This window comes from Poecilia formosa, unplaced genomic scaffold (assembly GCF_000485575.1).
Source record: "Poecilia formosa unplaced genomic scaffold, Poecilia_formosa-5.1.2 Scaffold25, whole genome shotgun sequence".
In the NCBI taxonomy this organism is placed as follows: Eukaryota; Metazoa; Chordata; class Actinopteri; order Cyprinodontiformes; family Poeciliidae; genus Poecilia; species Poecilia formosa.
This window is the reverse complement of record NW_006799964.1, coordinates 3,334,401-3,348,975: the sequence shown is the minus strand read 5'-3', so window position 1 is coordinate 3,348,975 and position 14,575 is coordinate 3,334,401. Positions and strand designations below refer to the sequence as shown.

Below are 14,575 nucleotides of genomic sequence, written 5' to 3'. Positions count from 1 at the left end.
ATATAAAGTCCTAGGAAGGAAAAATGTGAAACTGTTGAATTGTTATAACTTCTAATTTGCCTATCAATGAGTTGAAGAGAAATTTCTTTACTTTTGTGCTGTAGCATTTTTGTGATTTTCTCTGCTTCCTGATTTGATAACACTTGATCCCTTTGATAAGCTTCTGATAAATATGTTGCTCCTGTTAAATTAGCTTTTTGGTACACCGCGTCTCATCTGCCTCAAATTAAAGAGTCACACAAGAGAAACCATTGCACACATCCATATGTGTTCAGTTTCCCTTTGAAGCACTTTGTAAACTGAAACCAAACCATTTTAATAAGTGAGGATCTTAGGAATGTTCCATTGTATTTTTTTTGGGGTGGGTCATTATCGAGCTCTTTGCCTGTCAGATCTATTTGGCTTTTGTTCTGCTTGCCTCTCACATAATTTGGCAAGCTCCAGACCACATCTCACATCATTTGGCTGTGTGATATCATACTCACTATCACTTCAATGGCTCAGTGCTCGTCACTTCATATGGCTTCATATATGTTCTTTTTTTTATTATTATTATTTTAGAATTGCCGTTACTGAACTTCATCTCGGCAATACAGTGATATGTTTACCATTTGTTGCCCAAAGAGAGGCTAACTTTTAGATGCAAGTTGTTTTCCAGATTTACTTTTTAGTCACTGGGAGATTAGGATCAGTGTGAAGGAATTTAATTCGTCACAGAAACTACGCTAGCAGAAATTTGATAAAGCAAATTCTGAATCTTGCCAAAGCGTGCTTTCTGTATGTCGTCGCTGCCAAATTTCTGTACACATCCATAAAATTACTCACACAAAGGTTATTATTGACATCTTGCTTACCTCACTTTCTGATTGCAATTTTTTTGGCAATTAGGAATGTCAGTAAAATTTAAGTGGGAAAGACAAACTTACCTACCTTTTGTTTTGAACTAATCAGGCTTGTGAGGCGGTGCTGCTTGTTTTATTCAGTAGTGATGGTCCACTTAACCTGTGTATATGTCAAGGGGAACTGCACACTCTTTGTGTATAGAGATACTTCTCACAAATTAAGAGATGGCAGTGCACACTAGTGCATATTCATTTGGCTTACTATTACATATATATAAATTAAACCTGCCAGATAAATCTGATTAAATCTGTCATTTTGAGTAACTGTTCTGTCATAAAATTAGTTTCAAGTGTGCCTGAACTAAAGGTCAGGCATGGTGGCTGGCCACTCTCCTTTAGATTTTTCTCCTAAAGATCAGAATAATGGTGCCATTGCCCAAGTCTGAACATGCAAAGGGGGCATCAGATCGTCAAACTATTTATTCCTGAAGCCCTTACATATGGCTGATCAAGCTGAAATGCTTGTATTTATCAACAAATACCGTTGCAGATTTTTGCAATACAATTGTTTCGAGTTGTTTTTCCAATTACTGATGCCTAAAATGATCATGTGATATTTTATAAATACTGCAGAATTCTTAAGACTATTTGATCGTTCACAATATTTTATGGATATTCCAAAGCATATGGAATATCCACAAAATATTCCAAAGCTTGTGCTCAGCATTGTTCAGTACTCCTGGTTGTAAGTGAACTAATCAGCTTTGAACTAATCAGCGAAAACCTAATCTATTCAGATTAGGTTTTCGCTCTGCGTCTCCAAATGGAATCAACTGACCAGTAACAAAGCGGTTGTTGATACCTGAAGGATGAATTTTTCCTTTTCTAGTGTCTTGGGGCCCCATGTATTCTCTTAATTATGTGCCCTTGTGTTAATCCAGTCCATCATCTACTCGCATTGTATTGATTATTACATTACATCTGGCATTGTGTTTTTATTAAGAAAAAGGGAGGTTCAGGTTTCATGTGTCTGTTTATATGACTGTGTGGGATACTTCTACACAAAAATAAAAAGTAAGGAAATCTGAGATGTCTGGGCTCCGTCCATCCCCTCGCTTGCCTGCCTTTCTCGAACTTGTTTATACTACAGTCAAAAATAGGAAACATAAAAATGTGTTCGCATTCCTCATTCTGGCTTTTCCTACCGCCTTCTGACCCAGGCAGAGGGCCCAATAACAATAAACACTCACTTCCTGCCCCAGACTGCTAAAAAGAAACAGGATGTTTGTTGTGTGCTGTAATTGACTCTCCGTGAAGTGTTAGTCGTAAGGTATGGAGGAGGATGCTAAAAACGCAGCTGTCGGGATCCTTGATGCTTCACACACATCCATGAATGAAAGTGAGGATGTACAATTTTATGCTAGCCATTTGGTAACTAATCTCTGATGTGCATACAAGCAGAGACATGCAATGGGCAATTGCTTGGTCTTGTTTTATAAGACGAAGGTAAAAACTAGTTTGGAGTATTTTGTGGTTGTAATTACAGTGTATGGACACTTGGTGGAACTATTTGTTGTTTAATTCTGTTATAATTTGACTCATACCCTGGTCTTTTGTCCATTTCATTTAATAACTCTGTTACTGATACTATGTCCGGTTTTATTCCCTCTATTTAATCAGGTTACTCCTCATTTGTTCATATATGGACATAGAGTCCATTATATATTTTACCTGCACTATATGAAGTCCCAACTCTTAAGGCTTTCTAAACCACAAATCGCTGCTTTTCCACCAGCTGCCAGTAAATCAAGCGAAAACAAACAAACAAACAATAAAAAAGGAGGAAGCACAACATTAAGAAGCATTCATCTCTTCTTATTGTACTGCTCTGCTGGGGTAAAGCCTGTGAGGTATATGACATGTGAACCACATGGTATTATATGTGTTGCGTATTAAGCGCCAGATAATTAGGGACTCGGCGACATGCACGGTACAGCTGTTAAATGTTTGCACTGGGGCGTTTTAGAATGTATTAAATCTGAAACACATGATGAGTGTGGATTAAGAGGAGATGAGAAAATGAGTATGTGGGAGTGTTAGGGAGGCTTGACAGAGTGGGAAACTGAGTGTTTAATGAGGAGAAAGTGAGAACAGAGAAACTATGATTTCAAATGTAATCATTTAGATGGTCCAACAGTGCCACCTGGTGGTTAAGCACTCTTGTTAAAAAGTGATTTATTGTTGCCATTGTTTTCTGACACCTGCTGATATTGTAGATGCATTTTAACATGTCTGGCCATAGCTTGTGAAGTTTGCCCCTTTTGTGTGTTTTAGCCTAAAGCTTGTGCTCAACATTGTTCAGTATTCCTGGTTGTAAATGACATCTTCAGGTAAGTGCAGTGGATTTAATTTGAATTTAAGACGTCATTTAACAATAGTCTATTTCTTTGTTTCTTGCTGAATATTTTAGTTATATGTTGGGTTTTTTTTCCACTTTTGGCAGGACTGTTCTTAAACAGACTGAAAGGAATGAGCGTGTTAAGAATGTTTTTCAAACATTTACCAAATGCTTCTTCATGGAGCTTTCACGGTTGCAGCCTCAGGTAAGACAATTTTTATTTATTTTTTATTTATTTCTCCTTTTTAAAGAGACTCACATTGTTACTTATTATATGGCTTAATATTAGAGTCAGTAAAGCACTTTATTTTTTCTCATAGTGACAAAGATGGAAGAAAAATTAAAAAGGGGAAAGAGTAAAAAAGATTGATATTGCATTATGACAAACTAATAAGTGCAATCAGAATGAACACAAAAATCAACAATATCTGTAGATCTAAACTTCTCTGCTAAAGAAAATAATGTGCAGAAGGAAATTAAATGTCCATATTTTCTTGATACTACATTCTATTTTCCCTACATGCTAGAGAATGAAGTCTTTGGTTGTGTGATGAAAGCCACACTATATGTTAAGCGGAAAGATTTTGGACATAATCTGTTGTAGCTAAAGCCTAGAAAAACTCAAAAATAACAGACAACAAAGCCTTGCATAATCATTGTGCAGAAGACTGTTTTTGTGAGGACGCTGCAGTTTAAGCTCCTTTTCATAATTGAAGCAAAAAATCATCTTCAGTATCTAGTAACTTGAGAGAAGAGAATCTCTACAAAATTCAGAATGTAAGTGAAGATGATTCATTATTAAAGTAAATGAAAAAAAAAGCTTATTTTTACACCACAGGGTTAGCTGAACACCTAAGGTGAAGAACAATTTCCTGCACTCAGCAGGAAAATTCACTGCTGATGAATCTTCACCATCATTATCACTTCATCTCCAACTGAGAGCTCCACTATTCACACTACACTCCCATAGCCGACACCTCTACTCGACTGACAATGAATTCAAATGATTAATTTACACGTAAAACCTTTGTCCAGATAATCACCTGGAGTGATTGGCGAATATGCTGCCCTGGTGTGTCACTGTGTGCTTTAGCTTGAAACTTTCAGCCCTTAGCATGGTTCTGTTGCTTTATCATCCAATTAGAAGTCACGTATGACCATATTGTAATTATTTGGCACCTGCATATCATACATAAATATTAAGAGGCAGTCAGTAAATGCGGTACTCTGAAAATCCATGTACTATCTACGAAACAATTAGGTGAATGCTGTATATTTTCCATAACTTTTATCTAAGTACAAGGGTGATGCACAGTTTTAAAAAGTTATTAAAAAAATATGGAAATAGCTTATTTGTTTTCGTAGGTTTGACTAAGTATGGTAAATGTAACCATGTAGTATAGATAACTGTTTCTTTTCATATTTAATGCCTTTGTTTTTCCAGAAGCAAAAACTAAAACTGAGTTCCTAAATACTCGCTTTATTTTCTGATGCCATTCTTGTTCCTTAAATCACTTCTACACAATTTGAGTTTCAAGTTTCTGGCATTAACAATTTTGGTTTCAGTTAAATTCTATCATTGGATTTGTTTTGTTTGTTTGTTTCTAGTCAACTTCAATTTCGAGTTTTGAAGTGGGTCTGAAATAGGTGCCAAAACTGTCTTATTTTTATTTTTTTTATGTGTAAATGTTACAAAATTCACAATTGAAATAATCTGAAACAGGAAAATATCAACCCTGACATGGTATGTCTGTTAATGATTTTTAATTTGAGCCCATCTAAGTTTGTGGCATTGGAAGAAAAGATGTGAAATAATCTTTTTTTTTTCTTTTTCAGACACTGTCTTTGTCACTTTTTGTGGTTTATGGAAGATACAGTTATTGGAACACAAAACTGAACTGATTATGTTTCCAATTAGTTTTTTATTACTTTTTAAAGCCTCAATAGTATTTTTTTCAACAAAACTTTTTTAAGTTTTGCCTTACAGGACATTCAAACCTCCATTCATTGTCGTCTGACTTGAAGTATTTCCATACTTTGGATTATTTTAGCCTGTGTGAATTTAAAAACCTGGCTTAATCAAGAGTGAAACAGAAATTATCTGTAGCACGCAGAAATGTTTGAAACTCTCAATGACCAACTGCATCAAGTGTCTTTTCTTTACACACACAGCAGTTTTTAGACATTTTTTATATTTTTTTTTATTAAAAAGATACATTTATTTTTTAAAGATATGTTCAGTTTACATGATTGTGTCTACTAAACATATCAGAGGCGATTGATTAGTCTTAGAGATTCCATGGACTACGAGGATAGACTGCAGCAGTTCAAATACAATGTGTTATGTGCATTTTCAAAATAAATGTATACAATTTGATTCAACTTATACAAAAAAAAATCTAAAAATGTGTAAGTGGAAAAGCCTAGATTTTTAATATTGATATTTGCGGTAGGAGCAATCAGAGCCGATGGAAGACTTATGGTGTTTGTATAGACCTCTGTTTCATTTGTTGTTGTCCAAATTTCTATTTGGAGCAATGTGACGACACATTGCTCCAACATTTGCTCCAGCATTATCACCCTACCTTTCAGGATGTCATTTGAAGGGTGCAGAAAGTGACGTGAAGTCTTATCTCCACTATTCAGTTAAAACATTTTTCCCTCTATTTCAGCCATCTGCATCTTTAAAAGCCTTCTTCCCACAGTCCCCTCCAAGTCTTCTGATTCCTCTCTTTACCATGCCTTCAGGTCAGTGTGCTCATACATCCTCACTGAGTTTGTCTGCCTTAGCTCCTGGGAAAAATGCACAAAACTCTCCAGTGTGACTAATAGTGTAATAAAGTGTTATTTGGCAGTGCGTAAACAGCTTTTCTTCAAGTTTGTGTCTTTATATGTCACATGCTTATACAGTAACTATTTTTGTCAGACATCGAAGTTACTATGACGTGAGGTGTCATTACTTCTCCAAGATCGATACACAGGTTTAATCATTTGCTTTGCCAGCTCATGGGCTTGATAATAGTTACACAGAGAGGCTTAACTGCATTGAGTAAGTGTTGGAGTTTGAACAGCTCGATGTGGGGGAATGTGTACGGTTGAAGAGATGCAGAGTAGGTGAGTGCAGGAGTGCTGCTTATCAGTGTATGCCCAGACTGGCCCACAGGCAGGAATTATTTACATGAATGGAGCCATTTAGGGACACACTGAAGCCCTGCCAGAAATCACAGTTAATTATTACTCTGTGTGTGTGTGCGCGCGTGTGTGTGTGTTTGTGGTGAAAGGTAATATTTCACTAGGGACTGAATAGTAATGATATTGTAAAAAGGTGAAGGATCCAAGTTTCACGCATCCTGTGTAAGTCATAAATACACAAATAGCATTGCATTCTTAATACTTACCCCAAGGAGTCCCTCAGATATTTGTTAGTTTGTTTGTCGAGCTGAAATGTCATCTTGTTGTGGGAAGATGTCCTTGTTACAGGAAAAGCATTTTCCCAAAATGCAGTTCCTAACTCTACTCTGGTCATCAACACAACTTGATAGCTGTTTTCTTTTCTTCTTTTTAATAACAACAGAAAAAACAATGAAACAACAAAACAAGCTGAAGACATAACATTCAAGTATCCTTGAATTTAGAGTCTCCTTAGATATGTTCAATAACAGTTCCTTCCACTACACCGTGGTAAGAAGCATCAGCTTCATTTTTAATTTTTTTTTTTTGTCGTTTTAGCCATGTTTTATTTTTTTTTGCTCAGTCTTTGCAAACTACTTTGTGAATTTTCACTGTGAAAGCAGCAATATAAGTAATTTACTTACAATAATGAAAGAGTTGCAACTTAAAAACAAGAGAAATAGCATTAATTAGTCCTTTGCCACTTTATACTCCCATTTATTACCAAGCCATTGCTATTTTGTCCATTTTCAATCTGTAAACAAGTTGCAGGTTGTGTTGTAGTTAAGTTTATTCCTGTAATTGGATATAAATTGTCTTTACAATGTTCAATAACAATTCCTGTCACTAGACCGTGGTAAGAAGCATCAGCTTCATTTTGTACTCAGAGGTGGGATACAAAGGATGTATAAATTGTAATTAAAAGTAGAAAAAAATAGCATTTCCTTTCATAATGCAATGTGAGGGCTGTAAGCTGAATATGTTAAGTGAAAACTACAGAAGCATTTGAAGTCAACTGCAGAGGATGTGCCGAAATGTAAGAAATGGGAAGAACCAGCAGAATAAGGCAAAAGCCTGCGAAATGCAAATAAAGAAAACTGTAAAAGAGAAGGGAAAACTTTCAGTCAATGCAAAAATCCCAGCCAAAGACTATTAGAAATATGTGCAGAACATTGTTTGTAAGCAGGGTTGGAAGGAGGGTTTGAATTAGCTTTGGAAAAAGGGATGGATTTAAGTTTGTACTGAGATGTGGAAGGAGGGAAGGAATGAGGGATAGAATGAGGTTGTAGCAGATTTTTAAAAAGAAATTATGGGATGTTCTGTGCACTTCAAAGAGGCCAAAAATGATTGCAAAAAGCTGAATATTTCATAAAACACAGAAGATGTCAGTTATAAATACATAGTCTGAACGATCGGAATAAGGTAATAGTTGAATGGTTGAAATAACACATAGTATGCAGAAGTAGTTAAGTGGCAAAAAGTGTACTGGAAATAAAAAAAAATTTAGAACATTCACACTAATCGTGATCTTAGAGTAAAATTTAGTTAGACGTATTTCTCTCCTTTTTTTAAAAACACAAATAGCAATTGCATCAGTTTAATGTACGTTTTTTTTTTTCTTTCAGAGATGCCTCAGGAGAGTTTGAAAAACCACTTGATGTGGGTCAGCAGCTCATTACAGAGGCTGACTGAGGAGGAAGAAGACGAGGAAGACTCAGATAGTGGCAACATCAGGTGAGAAAGAGAGACTCGACAGTGAAATGTCCTAATGTGCGTCTGCTTCCAGCAACATGTTGGAACCCTGTTCAGCATGGTGCTCCTATTTCCATTAGTTGCCATTGAGATGGTGGTTAGTCAGTAATTTCCCGTTGCATCATAGCAGAGCGGTCCTGGAGCACAGTGTGGCTTCTCCAAGCATTCATTAGAGGCCATTAGCTTTGGGGGGGAAAAAGCACATTGGAAAAAAAACAGACGTTATGAAGTCCAATAAATAGTGAGAGGAGTAGTTCAGGACAAGAAGCAGGAAGAAGGTGCACACATTAAATAACATCGCCATGGAAAAAAGAAAACATGTACAGTTGTCTTGAATGAACTTTTTTTTTTTTAAAGGAAGATTGGGGGGCAGGAAGGAGAGGGAACATGCTTTAAAAAAAAACAAAAAGAAAAACAGATGATGTCGTAAAGATGGAGACGGGTGACTTGATACCCTCAGGATGCGGTTTTTGAACGGGGCCTATTATCCCGCCGCCGCCGCTGCTTGAATCTGAAGCTCCATTCAAAAGTCTCTAAGCGAGCCAGCAGTGGTAAATAGTGCCTTACTGCTGCCAAGGCCCTGCAGAGGGCTGCTGCTGTTGGTATGCTGCAGCCAAGTGGAAGGGAGGATGAGGAGACAAATGATGGTATTAGAGGAAATGTGAGAATCATCTTTACTCCTCACATTGCCTTCAATGTTACAGCTGTGCAGCTCGGTGTAGTCTGCTGCAGCATTCTTAATTTCCAAATTGTTTACAATCTATTTTTGTCACAGCAGTCCATAATTACCACAGTTTTTATATTCACTCCAGCTCTGTAAATGATTTCCTCTTTTTAAAAGTCATGCATATTTAGGACACTAATATGACTGAAGAGACTTTTCTGTCTTTGAAGTTTATCAGGTTTATTGCAGAGTTAGGACGCGGACCCATCCCTATGTCTGTTGAACAAAATGTTGTTTTAGCAATTTCAGTTGCATTGCCTGTGTTAACCATGACAGAGAATATGTCTGTCGCAGTGAACAAAGCAGGATGTTGTCATCATAGAAGAAGATAACATCCTGGCAGGAAGATAGTTGCAGTGGAGGTGGGTTTAATTAATTTATTTTTTGCTTGGATCCCTTTTTAGCTTATTTTTAGATTTTAAATGAAGAAAAATGGTATCGTTTACTGCTGAATCAATGTCAAAGGCTTGAATGTCATAAATTTCAGATTTTGTAACTTGAACTCTTCTTTTTTTTTTATGAGTTACTTAATATAGGCTGAGGTTAAGGAAGGCTGCCTCAAAACTGTTATTAGCCTGCGGTATCCGTTCTAAAGCCAATTCTGATTAGTTTCAATTGATTTTCTAGTTGGGACACTCAAAATTTTAATCATTTAACTGTTGATTTGAAGTGAAGTTGACACAGATTTGTTCACAGTACTTTTTCTTTACTCGGCCAATCACTTTTTGTGCTGCACTACCAACATTTTAAATATACATATGTTCTTATGTTAAATAATATTTAAAATATGTTAAAATAAATACAACATGGGGGCTGCACAGTGGCGTAGTTGGTAGCACTGTTGCCTTGCAGCAAGAAAGTCCTGGGTTTGATTCCCAGTCCAGGGTCTTTCTGCATGGGATTTGTATATTTCCGGTTGTCGCTGGGTACTCCGGCTTCCTCCCACAGTCCAAAAACATGACTGTTAGGTTAATCACAGCTGGTGAGAGTGAGTGTGTGTGCGTGTGCGCGCATGGTTGTTTGTCCTGTCTGTCTCTGTGTTGCCTTGCAACAGACTGGCGACCTGTCCAGGGTGACCCCGTCTCTCCCAAAACGTTCGCTGGAGATAGGCACCAGTAACCCTCAGGACCCCACTAAGGACAAGAGTGTACAAAAAAATGAATGAATGGATGGATGTATAAAAAGAGCATAGTGTCTTGTATTTGATCAGCTGTCCATTGAACAACATGTCAGTCAACCGTTTTAGAAAAAAAATAAAATAAATTTCAGAAGCCAAAAAGCTTGTCTAAATCTGCAATGCATTTAAAGCTTATATATATTTTTTATTTTTATTATGCTTATCTTGATTTTATTATTTTTTTCAGTTAGAGCAACACTGACTTTTAGTAAATTGTCCCAACAGTGACAATAATTGTAATAATTTGTTATATGACAGTTTCTTTGGAAGTTGGGTTTATTTCTACTGCTAGAAACACTTAGTGTTGTCATTCATTTATGAAACTAATATGATTTAATAGCTTCAGACTAATCAGATTGATTGTTATTAAGCTTTATCTTAGCTTTAGTTCACGAGGTTGTGTGAAAACTATTGGGCTAAAAATTATGACTTCACAGTGGGTTTTTATGAAAGTGGGAGATGCATAGCATAGTGGAAAAACTGAGACTTGGGTGGGTTCAGTGCCAGGGTGTTAAAAGAATTAAACCAGACCACCCAAACCACTTGAGTAAATGAGCTGTTTACTGCTCTGTTTGCATTGCACCGTGGTCTAATTTCTCTAGGATTCTTTGGTTTTACACAGCCATCGCACCCTGCTTACTCATTTATTTCAGAAAGGAAATATTTTCACTTTTCACGATTTTCATCTTGACAAGGTGAAAGTAAGTAGACATTGCTGATGACTTTTACAATTAAATAATTACAGGTGATTTCCTCTACCACCAAACTGTTTTTACCCAAATGTTCATGAAAGATTTAATTACCTGTTAACCTGTGGTCGCTGCTCTTCCTCCTACAGAGGGAACCATAAAGTGTTTGAGGCGTGGTTCCTGCTGGTTCAGTGTGCCTACTGGGTGCAGGTGGCGGTCCAGCTGCTAGTCACATCAGGTCCCGAAGACTGTGGTCCCCTCCTCTGGTTACTGACCTTTTATCATCATCCCACCAACAGGTGGCACCACAGAGCTTCACAGCTGGTGAGAGTTTTTCTCATAAATGGCTGTTTGCAGTACCTTGCAAAAATTTTTCTTCACAACCACAGATTTCAATGTATTTTATGTGATAGACTAATACAAAATAACTCTTAATTATGAAGTAGAAAATATGATGCATGTTTTTCACACCTGTGTTCAAATAAGAATCTGAAAAGTGTATATGTTTTCCAAACCTTTGTGCTGTTATAGCCTGAGAATTTGGCACAACGGCAAACCCGGCGAGACATTGGCTGTCTACTTAAATGTGAAGGTCCATGATAACTTTGGATGAGCTGTGGCCTTTTGATGGTTTGAAAGACCAGATTATAGACCAGGGGTGGGCAATCCTGATCCTGGAGTGCTTAGACGTCTCCCTGGTCGAACACGGTTGAATCCAACAGCTGAATCACCTCCTCAGTGCAGTCATGTTCTCCAGAGTCCTGCTAACGACCTCATTATTTGACTCCGGTGTGTTGAAGTAGAGATGCATCCAAAAGTTGCAGGAGACCGGCTCTCGAGGCCTGGAGTTGCCCACCCCTGATATAGACGGCTCATAATAAATAAATTTAGGTCATTCTTAAAATTACATCCACATACACACCCTGACCACTTCAATATATTAAGGGTAAAAAAAAAATGTATCGCCTGTTTCAGAATGATGCTCACGTCTAAAATAGTCTCAAATTAGATTCTGAAATCTTTGATAAATTATTTTTCATTCATGAGTCAAATTTACCAGTAGTGCTCTCTAAGTTTAACAGATGTTGTTGTTTGTTTTATATATAGAGAATATAAACAAAAGTTTTTGCTAAATCATAGAATATATTATAAATATAACGTCTTTGTCACTCTTGAACTGAACTAAAAGGACGTTACTTAACTTTCAACATCTGGGCCGCAACAACCAAATTTATGTGCAGATCTATGAACCACTCTTTAGGGTTAAAAAAGTGGTTTTTAACTCGGTCTTTGATTTAATTTGTATAATACTTATTATTTCTCACCTAACTTATTGGTTTTATTCTTGTTTTTGGGGATTTTTGTATCTGGACAACCATAGTGAAAGGAACCTCTTCTCTTTCAGGTGGTTTTATACTCTGTGATGGAATGCTAATGTTGCTTTCATTTTTTTTTTTTTTTTACCGTCACCAAGCAAGTTAAATCAGCCCGTCAAATGGAGACCATCGTTGACATTTTGGGCTACCTGCCAACTCGTGGCAGTCCTTAAATGTGACTGCTCACACTCACTTAATATAATCTGACTGAGCTTGAGCTATTTTTTTTCACTTTGCATTCATTTTCTTCTTTTGTTGGTCAATTGCCTTAAATCCCAAAGTCCATTGAAGGTTGAGTTGCAAAGTGAAAATGTTAAGGCATATGAATACTTCTGCGAGGTGCTGTATTCCTGTACGATATTGTCCTTTTTGCGCATCCTTTTGCTTCCAACTGTCACTGACTAGATGGAAGTGCTTTGAAATGTGATGCAGACGTCTGTTTTCGCCTGTCTGAGGAGTTATGAGGTGCTGTGAACTTCAGTTGCGTTGTGTTGCTCTGCCAGAGCTAAATTGTGAAGAACAGAGTTATAAGGTGCTGACATTTGTTTTGTGAGCTGAGTGGACACAGTGTGGATAAAATCTCATCAAGTCTGCGCAGCATCATAACTCAACCGGGCAACGGTGTGGAAGGCCTGTTATTTTCCTGCAGACAGGTGTGGTGTTGCTGAAAGCCAAAGAGCCAACACAGAGAAGGGAGACACATTAAAGAATAAATAATGGATGACAACACCACCCTCCCCATCCCCTCTCCCATGTGAGAGGTAGTGGAGAGCTGAAGAGGAGGCGGTGCAGATGAGCGAGGGGAGCTGGGTGAAAAGGGGAATGCAGTATTGATTTCTCAGTGAGCGTCTGGCCAGCTGGCCTGAGGTTTGTCTCCATGTCTCCAGTTTGTCCGCCTCCTCTCATAACCATCGGAGACTCACCGCCCCTTACGATGACACGCTCATCTCGTAATAGGCTTACCTTCTCTATCTCTTCTAATTAATAAGTGTGTTGATCTTTGTTTGCAGGAAGGTCACAGTTAGTCACATGACCTTTCTGTCCCCAGGTCCAAGCCAAAGCAGCGTGGGACCACCTGTACAGTCTTTTCTCCACTGTAGCTCATCCTCTGCCTGCTGACCACCTGCAGTCTTTTATCAGTCTGCTGGCACCGAAACCCCAGCAGCCGTCACTTGCCCCATCGTTGACCCTTAACCTTTTGGTTAACTTTGCTACTTTTGGTCAACTTCCACAGAGTACATCAGCAGAGATTACACAGAAGGTGAGGAAACAATCTTCCCTTAAACCTCTTCATACCACATCACATTTGTCCTGTTACCACAAAATCTAGTGTATTTTGTTGGGATTTCATATGACAGACCAACACAAAGAAGACCCTAACTATGCAAGAAATCAAAAGTACATGGTTTTCGGGCCTGATTTCAACTAAATAAGTCTATGTTGAGAAAGACTAGTTTTATATTCAACCTGTTCTACTGTAGTCTGGTAAAGACCAGCCCCTCGTACTAGATCCAGCTGGTCTGGGCTCTCGGCTGTTGAGAAACAATTGCTTCTTAGAGGTATGGACTGTGTTGAGGTTTTAAATTTTACCCAATTACTAATATTCTCCACTGCAAAGAGGGAAGTGCTGCTCCGAACAAGGCGGCTGTTAATGTTAATTCAATATTTGGAAGGGTTTCCAACACTTGGTCCGCTGCTGTTGGTAAAACTACAGGCAGACAACAATTCTAAAACAGTGCAGAAAATCGACATCATCGTTTACAACTTCTCCTTCTGTTCGCTGATTGGCCCATTTAAAATTGACCGGAGACAACCCGAGTCAAGGGTAGAAAGCCTTGACTCGGCTTGGTCAGGGATACAGTTGCGAAAAGTTCAAGACAGGCAGGCTCACAGAGCTTTGTTCAATCCATCATTCAAAAATGGAAAGACCATCGCTTTCTCTCTAGTCAAATTTACAGAGTAAAGAGAACATTATTTAGAGAAACTGCCTAGATGGCTATTGTGACTTTGAGGAGCTTGAGCTCAAGTGGGAGATTCTGCTAAACAAATATTAGTCATAGACTCCAGAAAACAGGTTGTTTTGGAAGAGCAAAGAAGAAGCCATGTACAGGACACAGAAAGCATGTAAACAAAGTGCTGTGGTCAGATGAGACCAAAGCTGAATGTTTTGGAAAAAAAAAATTACAATATCACTCTAACACCATGTCCAGCGTGACCTTCTGGAGGCTGCAAGAGACCTGCAGCGAGATTGGAGGTTTACCCTCCAGCTGGAAAACGTCCCCAGACTTAAACTTAGACCTACGGTGGCAGATGAAAGCAAACAGAATCATCTTGTTCTAAGGTGCAGATCAAGACAAAAGAGAGGGGGAAACCATGCCACACATTTCAGTTTTCTCATGTTTAAAAATTGACTTAAGAATTATTCACTTCTGGTTGGTTCATCATT

General features: G+C 37.9%; 1 protein-coding gene across 2 annotated transcripts in view; it reads left to right on the top strand.

Moving 5' to 3' along the window:
* The window catches only part of fancc (FA complementation group C), a 37,018-nt gene that overhangs the window by 16,693 nt on the left and 5,750 nt on the right, over positions 1 to 14,575 (top strand). For both annotated transcript variants that reach the window (XM_007548182.2, XM_007548181.2), the window contains 6 exons: positions 3,177 to 3,232; positions 3,346 to 3,445; positions 5,913 to 5,988; positions 8,037 to 8,145; positions 10,903 to 11,077; positions 13,178 to 13,390. In XM_007548182.2, coding sequence (XP_007548244.1) covers positions 3,177 to 3,232; positions 3,346 to 3,445; positions 5,913 to 5,988; positions 8,037 to 8,145; positions 10,903 to 11,077; positions 13,178 to 13,390 — 729 coding nt within the window. The remainder of the gene's footprint in view (positions 1 to 3,176; positions 3,233 to 3,345; positions 3,446 to 5,912; positions 5,989 to 8,036; positions 8,146 to 10,902; positions 11,078 to 13,177; positions 13,391 to 14,575) is intronic.